The 16,045-nt window shown below is 35.9% G+C and overlaps 1 protein-coding gene across 4 annotated transcripts in view; it reads left to right on the top strand.

Moving 5' to 3' along the window:
* The window catches only part of OXR1 (oxidation resistance 1), a 449,165-nt gene that overhangs the window by 79,197 nt on the left and 353,923 nt on the right, over positions 1 to 16,045 (top strand). For all 4 annotated transcript variants that reach the window (XM_072734052.1, XM_072734050.1, XM_072734064.1 and 1 more), the window contains exon 2: positions 10,986 to 11,144. In XM_072734052.1, coding sequence (XP_072590153.1) covers positions 11,122 to 11,144 — 23 coding nt within the window. In that variant the 5' untranslated portion in view covers positions 10,986 to 11,121. The remainder of the gene's footprint in view (positions 1 to 10,985; positions 11,145 to 16,045) is intronic.

Here is a 16,045-nt window from a genome sequence, read left to right as displayed (position 1 = left end):
TTTTTTTCTTATTGTTTGAGTGTCTCTTATGCAGTTGCCTTCATTGTTAAACAAAAGAAAAGCTAATTATTTGTATGACTACAAAAATATAGCAGTTTAATTAAAATTAACAGATATTTATTGGTTCTTCTAGATAATAAACTACACTATGTAGTAGAGGGATAAAGAAAGATATAAGATATAATTATTGCTTTGAGAATTAGTAGGACCGAGATAAGTGAATAAATAATACTGGATTTCTTTTGCTTTTGTAGTTATTCTAAAGTATTATCTACAAATAAATACATTTTAAATAAATATTACTAATGTCTCTTTTTTTATATGTCCATTTAACACAAAGGTGCTCCATTACCCCTATGGCCAGAAACTTCAAATTCCATGTTTCTTAAATAAATATTTTTTAAACTACTAAAATAATTTAATATAATACTAACCTACCTTTAGCAGATAAGGCATAATAATAGTGAAATATGATAAATATTGCTATAGAAATATATATATATATAAGAAACATATAAATATGAAGGGGAGACACTTCTACCAAATTTTATTATTTTAAAATTATTTTAAAATTATTTTTTAAAGATTTTATTAATTTAGTCATGAAAGACACAGAGAGGCAGAGACATAGGCACAGGGAGAAGCAGGTTCCCTGTGGGGAGCCCGATGTGGGACTCCATCCCAGGACCCTGCGATCACACCCTGAACCAAAGCCAGATGCTCAAACATTGAGCCACCCAGGTGCTCCTACCAAATTTTAAATTACAGGGAACATTGATATTTAAGCTGGACCCTTTAGGACAAGTATGGTTTCTGGACAGGTAAGGGACAGACATTGCTGAAAGTGGGAACGTAAGGACCAGTGTGTTCATTCTGAGCAGACAGGCATGGAAGTGGTTAGTTTATCTGAGGAGGAAGCAGGCATACCTGTGGCCAGGCCTTAAGAGGCAGGACGGGAGGGATAACTTGAGATGAGGATCAACAAGGTGACCCGGCTGAACTGTGAAGGGCCTTGAAGCAGTGCCTGAAAAGCCTTCAGGAAAGCAACAGCAGTTAAGTATATATTACGTTCCTAAAACGAACTGTGTCTGTGGCTGGCTTTCCTCACTTCTCCCAGGTTACTTCTGAATGTGTGAGTGGCTTATGTTCTGAGAGTACAGAAAGATTCATTAAGTGTACCTAAGATATTTTTTACTTGAAACATTTATTTAGGGGAGAAAAACCAATCTGCTGCTCTGCTTCTTTCTGTTTCTAATTAAACCTAGTTTTGGCAATCCTTTCTGCTGGGCTTTCCACATGGGACTGAACCTTTAGTGACTCATCAAAATTTGTTGTAAATTCTAAAACACTAGGCAGTTTAGATGTATCATACTTTTTAAAAGCCTCATTTATTTAGTGCTACCCTTGAGCACAATAATGTATACCTGAAAAACTTGAGTTTTGTACTGAGAATTCAATTTAATATGTTTGACTAGTTCCATGGTACAGAGTGCTATGCTAGGCCTTCAGTGGAGGGTGGAAACAAACTCACTGAACAGTAGTAATCTAACCTAAATGTAGACAAGCCAGAAAATACAGGATAGACCATATGGAAAAGGATCCCAAATATAAAATTTACATGGAATAACTATTTACTTAGAATGACTATTTCTAAACAAGGAGTTTGCATAAATAAGTGCTTTGCCTTAATAAAATTAATTTGTGATAAAGATTAGGGGTCAGAGACAAATTTTAAGGCCAACACAACAATTTCCAGCTAGTGATTTGTAAACTGTGTACCAGAGGACACTAGTGTTCAGCTGAGTAGGAGTGCTTATTTTCCAAACATCAACATGCTGCTTATTAAACACTAAAGATTTAATTTAAAAAAAAATTTTTTTTTTAGAAAGAAAGAAAGTACATGTGAGCATGGGCAAGACCTGGAGGATGGGGAGCCTAGGGACAGAGGGAGGGAGAGAGAGAATCTTAAGCAGGCTCCACTCTCAGCATAGAGCCCATTGTCACCAAGCTCCTTGGGGTTCAATCTCACAGTCCATGACCTGAGCCTAAATCAAGAGTTGAATGCTTAGCTGACTGGGCCGCTCACGCACCCCCAAATACTAAAGATTTTAAACTACCCCCAAGGCTCACAGCATAGGGAATATAGTCAGTGATGCTGTAAAACCATTGCATGGTGACAGCTGGTAAATACACTGGTGATACACATAAGGTAAAATAATAGAGTTTTTGAATCACTGTGCTGTATACCTGAAACTAATATAACATGGTGTATCAACTATATTTCAATGAAAAAAAAAAAAACAAACAACTCATTCATAGGAAAAAAAAATAACTGAAGAACCTTTTAAAACTCTTTTGAGGGACACCTGGGTGGCTCAGTGGTTGAGTGTCTGCCTTTGGCTAAGGGTGTGGTCCTGGGATCCCAGGATGGAGTCCCGCATTGGGCCCCCTGCAGGGAGCTTGCTTCTCCCTCTGCCTGTGTCTCAGCCTCTCTCTCTGTGTTTCTCATGAATAAATAAAATCTTAAAAAAAAACAACAACACACAACTCTTTTCGATTAGGATGTCAGTTATTGGTCCACTCTTAAGGTTTTAAAATATGCTTTCATTAATTAATTATTTTTAGGTGCTTCAAAAATCTGGGGAAAAAAGCTGTTTAAGACCAAAGACAGTAAGGGCTTGAACATGGGTGGTGGTAGTAGGGATAAAAAGGAGACAATGGCTTAAAGAGATATTATGGAGCAGTAAAACAAAACAAAAAACTAAAACAACATTTGGCAACTTTAATAATAATTATGAATGATGATTCTGGAATTCAGGAAAAAAGATGAGGTACATAGAAATTGTGAATTTTCTACTAGGAAAGTCACATTAGAACTTTGGAGAACATCCACATCAAGGGAATCAGAGAATTATGATGGATCAGTGAAGAACAGAGAGGATGAGGGGAGCATGATTGCTTTAGCATCCTGGAAGTCAAAGAAGGAGCATCCAGAACAAGTGAACAGAGAGAGTGGAGTCTGACAGAGGCTATTGGAATTAGTAGTTACATATGGGCCAGTTGACTGGTGATAAGAATATTGGAATAAAAACTAGAAAGCAAAAGTGGGTGGTAAAGAGGGGAAGTCGGTGGATATGGAGGAATGGTTTGTGGAGTTGGTCAGAGAAGGGAAGAAATAAGAGAAAGGACTAGTTTGAAGTCATAGCTGAGGCAAGGAAAGATTATGTAGTATCAGGGACATGGAGGAAGAAGGCCGGGAAGAGGAAGAGATGAAAGATAGCGGCCACAGAGAAGCTTATGATTGCATTACAGTCAAGTGACATTGAGATCAAAGCACAAAAGCACAAGTGGAAGAGGTATCTTTGTAGTTCATATAAAAATAAAATGATTTTATTCTCAGAAAATTATAACATCTGGGACAATCATTTGGAAGAAAATTATCCCAAACTACTTCAAGGTGATCTTGGTTTAGTGTGATAATTTATTTAAGAATTACTGTAAGGTCCATAACCCTTTATTTCTCTGGCTGTGGTAAATACTTTTTGTAATTTGAACATAAGGGATATTTCTGAAGTAGGTACTTAGGATAATCATAAATATAGCCAAGTCTCTGTAATAAATGTTTTTAGACCAATTACTGACATGCTCAATTGAATACTAATACATCGCATGAAATAGCTTTAATATAAGTAAAATGACAGCTGCTCTGCAGTAAAAGGACACATAAAGCTTTGCATTAGCCTGTCTCCAGGGTTACCATCTGTGCTAATCTGAAATTTTAATATGTGTGATTTCTCAGCCCTCTACAAAGACTATATTTTCAGGCTAAGTATCAATAGCATATAAAAAAAGCAACTTGGAAGGAACTTATGCTATTTGGACTATGTCCATGCTGACCTTAACCACTCAGTTCTAGAAAAATACATGTCTGTATCCTGATAGAAAGTTTGTGTGATGATTGTTGACATGGCTAGAATATCAGGACTGTTTGACCTATTTTGCATATCCAAAGAAAGATGTTAGTTTACATATTTTACTACTAAATTATATTTTGGACAAAATTGAGTAGCAAAACATTTGAAAACTGGAATGGCTTCTACCATGTCTCCATAACTAATATTCCATAATTAATATACAATTTTCAAAAATATTAAAAATTATTTTTAAAAAGTACAACATTTAGAAGTTTGGAACCCATAAATATGATCAAAAATTAAAGAAATAGTATTTTTATATTTTAAAAGGAAAAGAGATACTGCTTTTAGTTCATCAATCTATAGAATTTTACATTTCTTGATTTCAGATATTCCTTTTTTTTTCCTCAAACATTGATTGAGTACCTTCTTTGTCTCAGATATCATGCTAGGCCTTGGGTTTGCTAGATTTTTATTGAGTTTTTTCTCTCTGTCATCAAGGAACTTGCAATCTAGAGGGGAATACAGACCCACGTTAAAGAATTAAACTATTATTTTTAAATATCTTCATGCATTCAGAGTTATGAGAGAGCATAGAGGGTTATACCTACCAAGGATTAGGAAAGTTTGGATAAAATTCTGTCAATGCTGAGTTGTAATGATTTGGACGTTAGCCCAGCAGAGGGGAAAAGGGATATGTGTATAACATGCAATGGGAGTAGCATGCGAGGGGCCTGTAAGCTACAGACACCGGTGGATTCAGGAAACTGCAGATCCATTTAGCTGAAATAGAGTGGCTGGTCCGGGAGGTGGTTGGGAAAGAGTTGTAGGGCTTCAGTGAGAGAGAAAGGTGGGAAGGATAGCAAGTGTTAAGTCATCTCAAATCTTATAAACTGTCTCAAGGAATTGGGGCTTTAAAGTGAGGGCAAATAGAGCAATTAATGGATACTGGGGCAAATTTATTATCACAGTCTCCTCCTCCTTCTTCCTCATTATTGTCATCATCATTGGCATTACCATTTTTTTAACTCTTCCTATGTGCCAGGCAATATTCCTTTCCTGCATTTTTTTTTTTTTTACTTTTCACTGTGACCTTCCTTATAAGTACTATTAACATTTTTATTTTACAAATAAAGAAACAAGCAAGGGAATGTACTTCGTTTTCTTGAGGCCAGAAGTTAGCAAGAAGCAAAACAGGAAGTCACACCCAGGTTTTCCTGACGTCATCATCCCTGCCTCTAATCTGACACTCTCATCATGAAAATGACTACATCCCACAAGGAGCCCTCAGCCTGTAGTGTGCTGCAAAAAAATGTTTTAGATGAGCATTAAACTAGAAAGCAGGGCTACTTATAAGGTCATTTTTATGCAGGCATGAGTAGATGGTGGACACCATTGGTACAAATGGAGGAAAGTGGTCATATTCTAAAGACATCACAGAGGTAGAATCAACCAGGCTTAGTGCCTAATTGGATGTGTGGAAGAGTATTTCTGGCTTGGACCATTAATACACTTCAGGAAGTGTACTTATAAAATCTGCCTCGTTTATTGGTACCCTAAAGAACAGTAATGCCAAAACAATTAAGCTTATGCATTGCTGATAGGAATATAAATTGGTACACCTTCTATGAAAGGCAACCTACTAGTTTCTTTAAAATTAAAAATATTCATAGATTTGACCTAGAAATTTTACTTTGAGACCTTTATCTACAAACATGCATTTACATTGTACCACGTATATAAGGATATACACTGCAGCGTTGCAGATAATTGCAAATGTAGATGCTTTGCAGTTTGAACATAGAAAACAATTTCTGACCTTTTAAACTTAAAATTTATTGAAACAAGTAAAAATAATAGACATTGAAAAATTATGTATACATTCTTATGATCAATATATTTTAATTACTAAATTAGGTATGTTAGTTCAGAAAGAGCATATCAGAGACACCTAAAACTGAGGCAAGAATTCATAGGGCCTGTGAGGCTTGTATTGATCCTTGAAGAAGTTAGATACTTGAAATTAGAGAAGAAAAAAGATATCAGGCCACAGAGAAGCATCAGAACTTCGTAGTATAGTCAGGGCATAGGAATGAGCATTTGAGCAAGCAAACAAACTCAACCAGAGTAGGGCTGCTAGGTTGGGAAATATTGAGGATTAGTTCATAGGGAAACCAGAAAGCAAAGCAGAGGCCTTTGACCTGATAATAAAAAGGAAGCCACTCCGTGAAATTCAAAATGTTCTAGTGTTTCTTGATTATTCATTTTTCTAGCATTTATTTTGAATCTTTAACATAAAAACTTTTTCTGTATTTAATGCATTTTATTCTTCACCTTATGCCCATTATCTCTTATAATACCCTTGGTGGAATTAAACAAAACCCAATGGACCATTGGTCTTAACCCAGTTTGAAATTATTCTGTAATGTTTAGTATTACCTGTAGACTCTAAGCTCTTTTCTCTAGGCAAAGCAAGAGCACTTCACTTATGTATACCCAATAGTGCTTATGGTCAGAACCTTTAAGCATTTTCATTCTTCTTCCAAGTAATTTTTCCTATAGATTTATTGTTTTAAGTATGGAGTATATCAAAACATACCTTTATTGTATGGCAGGTCACTTAAACTGAACTTCATGGAATTTCAACATCTTAAAGATACAAGTCATCTGTGTATTCATGGGACTTGGTTATGAAAATTCTTCTTTTACTTAAATCACTTTACAGAAGTTCTTTCATGTTATATAATTAAATGGCAAGGTGATTACAATAAAATGAGCATATTAGAATGTAGTATTCCTTTCAGCTCAATTTGAAGCCCCAAATCTTATTCATGTATAAAATGATAAAAATTACTATTTTGGTAAAATATAATCTCAGTAATCCATTGTTGTGTTCAAGGGTTATTCACATTTTTTAACTTTTTTTTTTTTTTTTTAAGTAGGGTTCCCATCTGTTATGGAGCCTAGCATGGAGCCCAGCACAGGGTTTGAACTCACAACCCTGAGATCAAGACCTGAGTTGAGATCAAGATTTGAATACTTAACTGACTGAGCCACTCAGGTGCCCCAGGTTATTCACATTTTTAATGAATATGTCAAGTGAGAGATCTTGTATTAAATTCACATACTGTTTTCTTTAACTTTGTGCTAAAAGAGTGACCTCAAGAGAACAGTTGTGCCCATGCTTATTACTTACAATCCTGGCTGGGCATTCAGGCAAAATAAAATCAGTCCATATGTTTTAAAAAGTTTTCCCTAATGTGAAAATACACTCTCTTTCTTTATGACAATGAGGCAGGTAGAGGCAATTAGTAATGTTAGAATTTTGCCTGAAAGCTATAAATTCATACTTGTGTGGAGACTGATGTTGGGATTTACATAAAGATTGTGAACCTACCATTTGCTTCAACGTGGATGGAACTGGAGGGTATTATGCTGAGTGAAGTAAGTCAATCGGAGAAGGACAAACATTACATGTTCTCATTCATTTGGGGAATATAAATAATAGTGAAAGGGAATATAAGGGAAAGGAGAAGAAATGTGTGGGAAATATCAGAAAGGGAGACAGAACATAAAGACTCCTAACTCTGGGAAATGAACTAGGGGTGGTAGAAGGGGAAGAGGGCAGGGGGTGGGGGTGAATGAGTGATGGGTACTGAGGGGGGCACTTGACGGGATGAGCACTGGGTGTTATTCTGTATGTTGGCAAATTGAACACCAATAAAAATAAATTTATTAAAAAAAAAGAAAAGAAAAAAAAGATTGTGAATCATAAGGGCATGTGGGTGGCTCAGTCAGTTAAGTGTCTGCCTTGGGCTCAGGTCATTATCCCAGGGTCTTGAGATCGAGCGCCATGTGGGGCTTCCTGCTCAGCGTAGAGTTTGCTTCTCCCTCTGCCCTTAACCCTGTTCATGCTCTCTCTCTCTCTCTCACTTTCTGTCTCTCAAATAAATAAGTAAAATGTTTTTTTTTAATGTTGTGAATTATCAAAATGAACAGAAAAATTAATCTCTCCTGAAGGTCCTAAAGGTAATCTTTGCTGGAGAGATTTCATTGATAAGCAATGGATCATTTAATGCCATTTAAAGGGACTAAGAAGTTCACCTTGAAGGCCTTTGAAAACATCACATCATAGTCTTTTTGTGTTATAAAATTTAGTAAACTTTATTGAATGCTTTGTGGATATGTATCCTTGAAGAAATAAATTAGTTATAGGATGCAAATAAAAATAAAAGATGATATAATACCAAAATGAATGCCAGAGTGATTATTGTAATTATTATGAATGGTCACACTGTGAATTTTTTTATGTTCAAATATTTTATTCTTATTAACATCTAGGTTTAAAATCAGAAAAAAATACAATATTCTAATATTTATTTTATTTTATAAATCCACATTTAATATAAATTTATCAAAATCCAAGATGGTAGTTATTACAGGTAAAGGACATTGAGAAAAGACTACGTTTTAACAACATTGCCAGCATCTTAGGAAATTTTCCTGAACTTCAAGGAACAAAAAAAAAGAAACAAAAAAAAAAAAAACCAAAGAAAAATTAAACCGGACAATTCATTAGGCAAGGAAAACTTAATTCAAGACTTCTGAACTAAAGGATGGTGACTGATCTCAGTTCTACTCAAACAGAAGACAAGAGGGTTTTAAGTGCTAGAGTTAGTTGAAAAGTACTGGAGGAATTTAAGAGGAGGTTGCTCAATGTGACCAGGCCATCTGTTTGGTGCTTACAGAAGTTAGGCACCTATGCTCCCACAGAGACCAGAAGGTAGAGCACAATCTTTTTGATGGCTACATTTCCAATGGATGGCTCCCAGCCCTTGAGAAAAACATTACTTAATTGTACAACTGGCAAAACACTGATAGATTCTTATCTTAAAGGGGCAGGGAAGGAATTTAAAATTGCAAGTTTTCTATAGTAAACACTCTAAGAGAGGTCAGAGGTCTAGAGTTAGGAAGAAGACTGTCTAAAGTTGAGTCATGTTGGAGGCAACAGTAAGAGGCTGTCTTGGTGAACCCTTCAGATATATTAAGTTTACATATATACAATGCACCATATACATTGCTAATATTTGGCCATTTTGACCTACAAAAACAACAGTTTTTTATGGTTTGATCAAAGATCGTGGGATCTAATTTCTTCCCATGTTATACCTACATTCTGCAGAAGCAAGTAAATCTGGAATTGTCTTTAATTATACTCTTTCTCACTCTAAAAAAAAGACTTAGGGAAGGTTTTATATGTATTTGCATACATGAATGTATATATGTGCATATGTTTGTATATGTATGGGTGTTTACCAAAAACAGGTTAAAAGTTAAAGTCAGAGAAGGAAAAAAAAAAAAAGGATAAAAATTCAGACCTTGAAACCTTGAATAGTTCTTAAAGAAAATGATGGGGATCCCTGCCTTTGGCCCAGGGTGCGATCCTGGAGTCCTGAGATCGAGTCCCGCGTCGGGCTCCTGGCATGGAGCCTGCTTCTCTCTCTGCCTCTCTCTCTCTCTATGTCTGTCATGAATAGAAAAAAAAAGAAAGAAAAGAAAAAAAAGAAAATGACAAATTTGTTGCAGAGCTTCCCATAAGTTAAAGCAAAAAAAGAAGAAGAATGTCCCTGTAGGATTAAAGCAATTCAGTAATTTAGAAAAATAGTTTTCTTAGTGTTGAAACCTGTCATATTTTTGCTTTGAGTGCTCATAAGGGCAACATTTTCCTGTTGGTAAATATCTCACTAAACCTTATAGCTGATTTCATAGGCCTGGATTTCACTTGCTTATTTATTATTATCTTTAATGACATCCCTCAATGCAAACTCTTGGCAAAACCCCAAAGTATAATTCAGTAAAAGTAATTTGGTTACATAATAAAATAATGACATCCAGATGCACAGCTCTCTAAAGATAGAATTAAGAATTAAGATTATCTAGAATGAATTATATCAGATAATAGTACATACACACACCCCCCCCCCTTTTTTTTGGTGATTGAACCCTTGATAAGAATCAAGTAATACAGATTTTGGGAGTTTGAAGTCACCAATTTTGGGAGCATAATTTGGAGTTCCTCTGTCCTTATGCCATATGCTTTAATAGTTAACCAAGGGCAGGATGGATTTGAAGACCTCTTTTGGAATGTGAGGAAACCATTTAGGATACAGATCTTATAGCTGCTTACTCAGCTGGCAGACAGAGTCTGTTGCTTTTGTATGCTCGGTGTAAACCTTTATTAGAACACTCCATTTTATTACAGTCTTCTCTTTTACATACAAAGTTCTTTGAAGGCAGAAACATGTCTTATTTATATGTCATTTGGCCTTATCCCTACACTGTACCTGGGATTGTCTATGTGCACATAGTATATCCTCAATAAATATTTGTTTAATTGAACAGTACTGAATTAATGACCTGAATTAAACTATTTCCTAATACAGTACCATGGAATTAAGTGTACCCGACAATAATTATGGTTCAAGATCATGGGACATAGTACAGAGTAGATGCTCATAACAAGTGTGTGGAAAGGTTAGATAAATACATACTGGCTTGCCTCCCACATGCTACTCAATATAAATTCTCATTTGCTCGGAGGTAGTAGTGAATGATTTTTTTTTTTTGTTACAGCTTTGGATATGATAATTTGTGCCAAGGAGCTTTTTTTTTTTTTTTTTTTTTTTTTTTTTTTTAAACGTGTGCTATGGCCAGTTAGGATCTTTATTTTGATCCTTTTATTGCAAGTATATAAAAACTAGTCTAGAGAGCCTAACTGATGGACCATATGGAGAAAAAAATTGATGCATCTAAAAACACATTCTGTTCTTTCCCTGTATTCTCTACTTCAGGGAATGAACATTGTATTAATCTTTAAACTTATTTCAAAGGCAAAGCATTTAGCTTATCATAGGGTTGATTTAATTTTATCTTTGGTTTATAACATGTCTTATATTTTAAGAAAAACGTATTTTTTGCGTCTCTTACCACGACAAAACTATTGACCTGGATGAAATACATTTGTGAAAAGACTGGGTTCTATAGAAGCCATTTTATTTCTTTTCTTTATAGGTTATTTCAGACTGTAAGTGCAACATTCCAGCAGCAAAGCCGAAGTTCCCAGTGGTCTTGTCTACTCAATCTACTCATTTCCTGTTCTGAAATCTAGAGAAGACTGCTCCACAAGACTCCTCCATAGATTGCTGCAATGTCTGTATCTAATTTATCATGGTAAGTGAATTAGTTTCTAACCTAATCCAAATACATGCATATCCTGAAGCAGTATTTTGTGAGAAGGTTGTACTGTCAGAACTGGAGCAGAGAAAGAACTTGAAAAAGTCAGGTTTCCAGAGATTGGTATCCTGGGTTAATGGAAGGAAAATTACCTAGAATTAAAACTTGGACTTAATTAAAACTTTTCAGCACTGTGGTATCTGGGAACTCTGGAAAGGGTTCAAACCTTTTATGAATCCCAATGACATCCCATGCCTTTCTTCCTAGACACTCTAGTGGAGAGATAAGTAGGAATTAAATACTCATTCAGTGGTTCTAGCTACTGTTAGAATCTGAGCTACAGAAATAACTGGCTATAAGGGAAGCTGTAAGGCTTGGATGGATATTTTCTCATCAGTACTTTTCCTCAGACTTTCTATTTCAATAGATCTACCAAGACTAAACTGCCTAGAACTCTAATATGGAAGAGAAAATTTTCTTATAGATTCATATCTTTAAATAGCTGACATTCTGAATAATCTTTGACTTCTAGTTTATGTTTAAGTTCTGTTTGTAATTTAAAATAGGAAGTACAAAGATTTTTTTTTTTTGGCATATAATCAAGTTTTCTATAGCAATGAAGAGCAATACTAGCAGGGATGGATTAGCCATTTTTTTGGACTTTGGATTTTTTTTAAAAAATACATATAAAGAGCTGAATAAGTGATATTCTACAAATTCAGAGTATTCAGTATGTGAATATGAGAAAAATCTAGTAATCTCTCCCATTTTCATAGGAACCCATCTTATCCTTGTCTTTAGTTTGTGCTGGAAATACAGATAGCATTAAAGACCGGTTCTGCCACTTAGCTTCATCTATTTATTTTTAGTTAAGTAAGCAATTTCTTTAGAGCAAAGGGTAGAATTATTTGTTTAGATTTAGACTAGTGTTTCCAAAGGACCCAGTTTTTATGGACTCCCTACAATATGACCTTGCGTTCCTACTGGGTGCTAAGGATCTCAGTTTGGGGGAAAAAAAGAATTAAAGAAGCTAAAATATATTCTGTAGAAATAAATGAAAAAAGTATTGAAGTTAGAGTTATTACTGTAAAATGCTTTATATTATTATTAAAGTAAAATTACCATTAAAAATCTGTAGAATGTATGAACCCCTTCAAGCCCCTAGAAGATATATTTTTAAAGATTTTATTTATTTGAGAGAGAGAGCACAAGCTGGGGTGGGTGAGGAGGGTAAAGGGAGAGATAGAAGCAGACTCTATTCAGCAGGGAGCCAGACATGGGGCTCCATTCCAGGACTCCAAGATTGTGACCTGAGCCAAAGGCAGACACTTAACCAACTGAGCCACCCAGGCATTCCCAAACCCCTGGGAGATATTAAGGATGCATTTATTTAAAGAAATTATACCCCTGGCAAATGCATGTGTTGGAGATGAATCTCCAGAAAGCAGACTGCATGCCTAAGAAGAAAGAAAGAGATGAAGGGGAAGGGACAGGAAGGAGAACAAAGAGGAGGAGGAGGATAGGGGGAAGAGACAAATAAGCATGAAAGGGTGGAGGAGATTAAAACACAGCTATGATTGTCAAATGTCAAGATTTGACAGTGTGGTGTAGCCTGGTTCCCAGAATCTGGATAGGCAAATATTTGAACATACTTGGTATGTACCTCAATTAATGCTGACTTGATGTGATATGATGGTTTGGTCAAACGCTGTCCCCTCAATGTGATGTTAGGGTCATTCAAAACACAGTGACCTCCACAAAGAGAAGAGATTGTATGTTGTGGTTCCCACCCAATTGTTTAGTACAGCTCTTAGACTTTAGTAGCTGTTCTATATATTTATGCTGTGCAAATGAGTGAAAAAATGCAGAATAGGTAATTCAATGGCAAATTAGTATTTTCATTCTAAAACTTTTTTTTTTATTATGGGGATATCTTATAGAATTCATATATCTGAAATTTGTTAGAATTCTTCCCATCTCAGAGTTACAAATTTTACAGGAATAATGCTTGGATATTTTCATCTAATAGTACCCTTAATTGTGGCTACAACTAATGTTCTCCGTTAGGTTTCCATACAGAGAGCTCTTAATGTCTTTTACCAATGTTACCTCATTATTCAACAGTGTGGAGTTTGGCATTAATTAAATTAATTTACTGAAATTATTATAGTCCAGGTTCTGGCTCTCTGTTTTGAAATCCAATAACTAAGACATGAAAATACTGACTGACACTGGAAAATAAACCGATTTGACAGATTATTAATTTAAAATGAGGTATGTAACTTTTAAATGCATTGGAGTGCTTGATTTGGCCTGACCAGCGCGTTCTGTAACGATTGTGGAAAACTATGTGGGAATCTAAGTCAGAGGTTTGGCTGATGATCATATAATTATTGCAGGGAGAATTATATGCCTCCACTGTTCCAGGGAGTCTAGATAGGGATAGAGTGCACCTGGCGGGAGATGTCTGTCAATAGGGATGTATCCGCCAGACACTCCCATCTGTTTCTCAGGGCAGCTTCTTCCTGGCTGGGACTTAGAGCAACACTATCAGTCTTTATCTCTGTGATTCTTGTGAGTTCTGCTTCTACCAGACTCCCCTCTGTTTGGTTATCTCATTAATGTTAGCAGAGTTTATAGTCAAAACCCACTTCAATTTGTGAAGTTTCGTCTGTTTAGTATGATATTGTACATACCCAACTGTATCCCTGTATTGATTTTAAAAGTTAACTCCAAGGCTTAATGGAATGAGGGTGCCTAATTATGGCCCCTGCATGCAACTGAAGAATTTAGAAAATATACGTTCATGTGAACAAGTATCCAAGCAATCCTCCCAGCTTTTAAATACCTAGTATAAGAAAATTATCTTTTTACATATTAAAAGAAATGTCCTTACTCTAGTAGTTATGGGTCTGACATTTGAAAAGAATATAAAATAATTTGGCCCTTTCACACAGAATCTCAGAAAGAAATACAATCTAGGAAATCCAAATTTCTAGGAAACTATGCAGTGCCAATCAAGTAAAGAGACTCGTAAGAGTTGATTATAAGAATCACATGGTAACATATAACAGATGTTTTGTGAATCTTCCTATTCAGTAAATAATGACCTGAGGGAAGCAATGAATGAGTTGACTTTGGTTGAGATAGAGACAAAGGAATGTACAGAATCAATTGCAGACATCTATGTACAGGTGACAGATTCCAGGCTATGATCTGAGGGAAAGAATTGTTGCTGGTAGCAGAGGTAATTAACAGGAGACATGAGGCAAGCACAGGGAGTTGAAAAAGAGTCCTATTTCTATAGCACAGAGAGAGAAACGGTGTGATACCAAGGGGTATTTAAAGGACTTTCAATGTTTCTTCCCTGAAAATCATCTTCAACCTGGTTTTTAATGCTTTTATAAGATTATATATAATTTATGTATGATGTATATATATAATGCATATACATGAACATGTAATGTTTCAAAACATTTGTTTCAAAACATTCCATTTTGAGGATCCCTGGGTGGCTCAGCGGTTTAGCGCTTGCCTTCAGCTCAAAACATTCTATTTTTATGATATGAAAACTAAGTAAGTGTTACCAAGAGTGAACATTTACATGGCATTTTACCTTGTACCAGACACTTTTTTAGACAGTTTGTAGATATTAACCCATAAAGTCCTCACATAACCTAACTAGTGATGTAGTGTTGCTGTTTGCATTTCCACAAGTGGAAAATTTAGGCACAGGAAGTTTAGTAGAAAGTTGCCCAATATGACACAGCCACTAAGAAGCAGAATTAGGAAATGAATGCAGGCAGCCAGTTAGTAGCCCTAAGCACTCACCTACCCATATAAAACAAATACTGTCTGGTAGAGCAATACTCTGCTATGTGTGTGTGGCTTCAGGGTGAGTCCCCTAGTTGCCATTTCCAACCAGAATGTTTCCCTTATGTAGATATCCTGGGGCCTTTCATGGAAAGATGTGAATACCTGAACCTGGGGATGCTATCAGACATTAGAATAATATTGAGGGTAGAGTATGGGGCTGGTGAGTGAGCACTCTAATTTCCTAGAGGAGGTGTAGAGGTTATTGCTATCAGAAATTTAGGTGAACTTTCAAAGTCATTTAAGATGAGGTACCTAAACTACAAAATATAAATCTTAGTTCCAATTACCATGTGACAGACTAGGAATTGTTAGATTTTTCATCATGGTAAAAAAGAAGCACAACAGAAAGATACTGGCACTTTGCTATAATTCTACTAAAATGACTCTTCCATTGCCCATCTCACAGAGACCCTCCATTACTAAATCAAGTACTTTCTACTCCCTCTGGCCCTATTGCATCCTTAGCTCTCATTATATTAGTGTTACCATATATATGTTAACCAGTATTCAGACAGAGATCCTAATGGTGGCTTAACTGATTTTGCCAGATGCCAACTTTTTGACTCCAAATTATTTTTTGTTGTGATGCCTGTGCACATTTCAGCTTTTATTCACAGTATCTTAAAGACTGTGGTACCTGACGGGGGTGAAAATAACTGTATTAGAGCCATATATGGGAGGAAGAAGACACTGGATAAATGAAAGTAAGAAGCCAAGTAGCCAGTCAAAATCTATTGAGCATCCGTAATGTGCCATGCCCTGTGCTGACTACAGGGATGCAGTCTTAATGGAGAGTAATGACTTCTCTTGTAGGAGATCATCTCTTAGCCAAGAAGACTAAATAATCAAATGACAGGCTTAATGTGATACATACTCTAAAAGGTACCTCCAGGGTGGGGCACCTGGGTGGCTCAGCCTGTTGAGCTGCTGACTCTTGGTTTTGACTCAGGTCTTGATTTCAGGGTGGTGGGATGGAGCCCAGTGTCCGGCTCTGTGCTCAGTGGGGAGTCTGTTTCAGGATT

This window comes from Vulpes vulpes, chromosome 13, assembly GCF_048418805.1.
Source record: "Vulpes vulpes isolate BD-2025 chromosome 13, VulVul3, whole genome shotgun sequence".
Classification (NCBI taxonomy): Eukaryota; Metazoa; Chordata; class Mammalia; order Carnivora; family Canidae; genus Vulpes; species Vulpes vulpes.
Note: the sequence above shows the minus strand (reverse complement) of the source record. Positions and strands in the feature narration are given on the sequence as shown.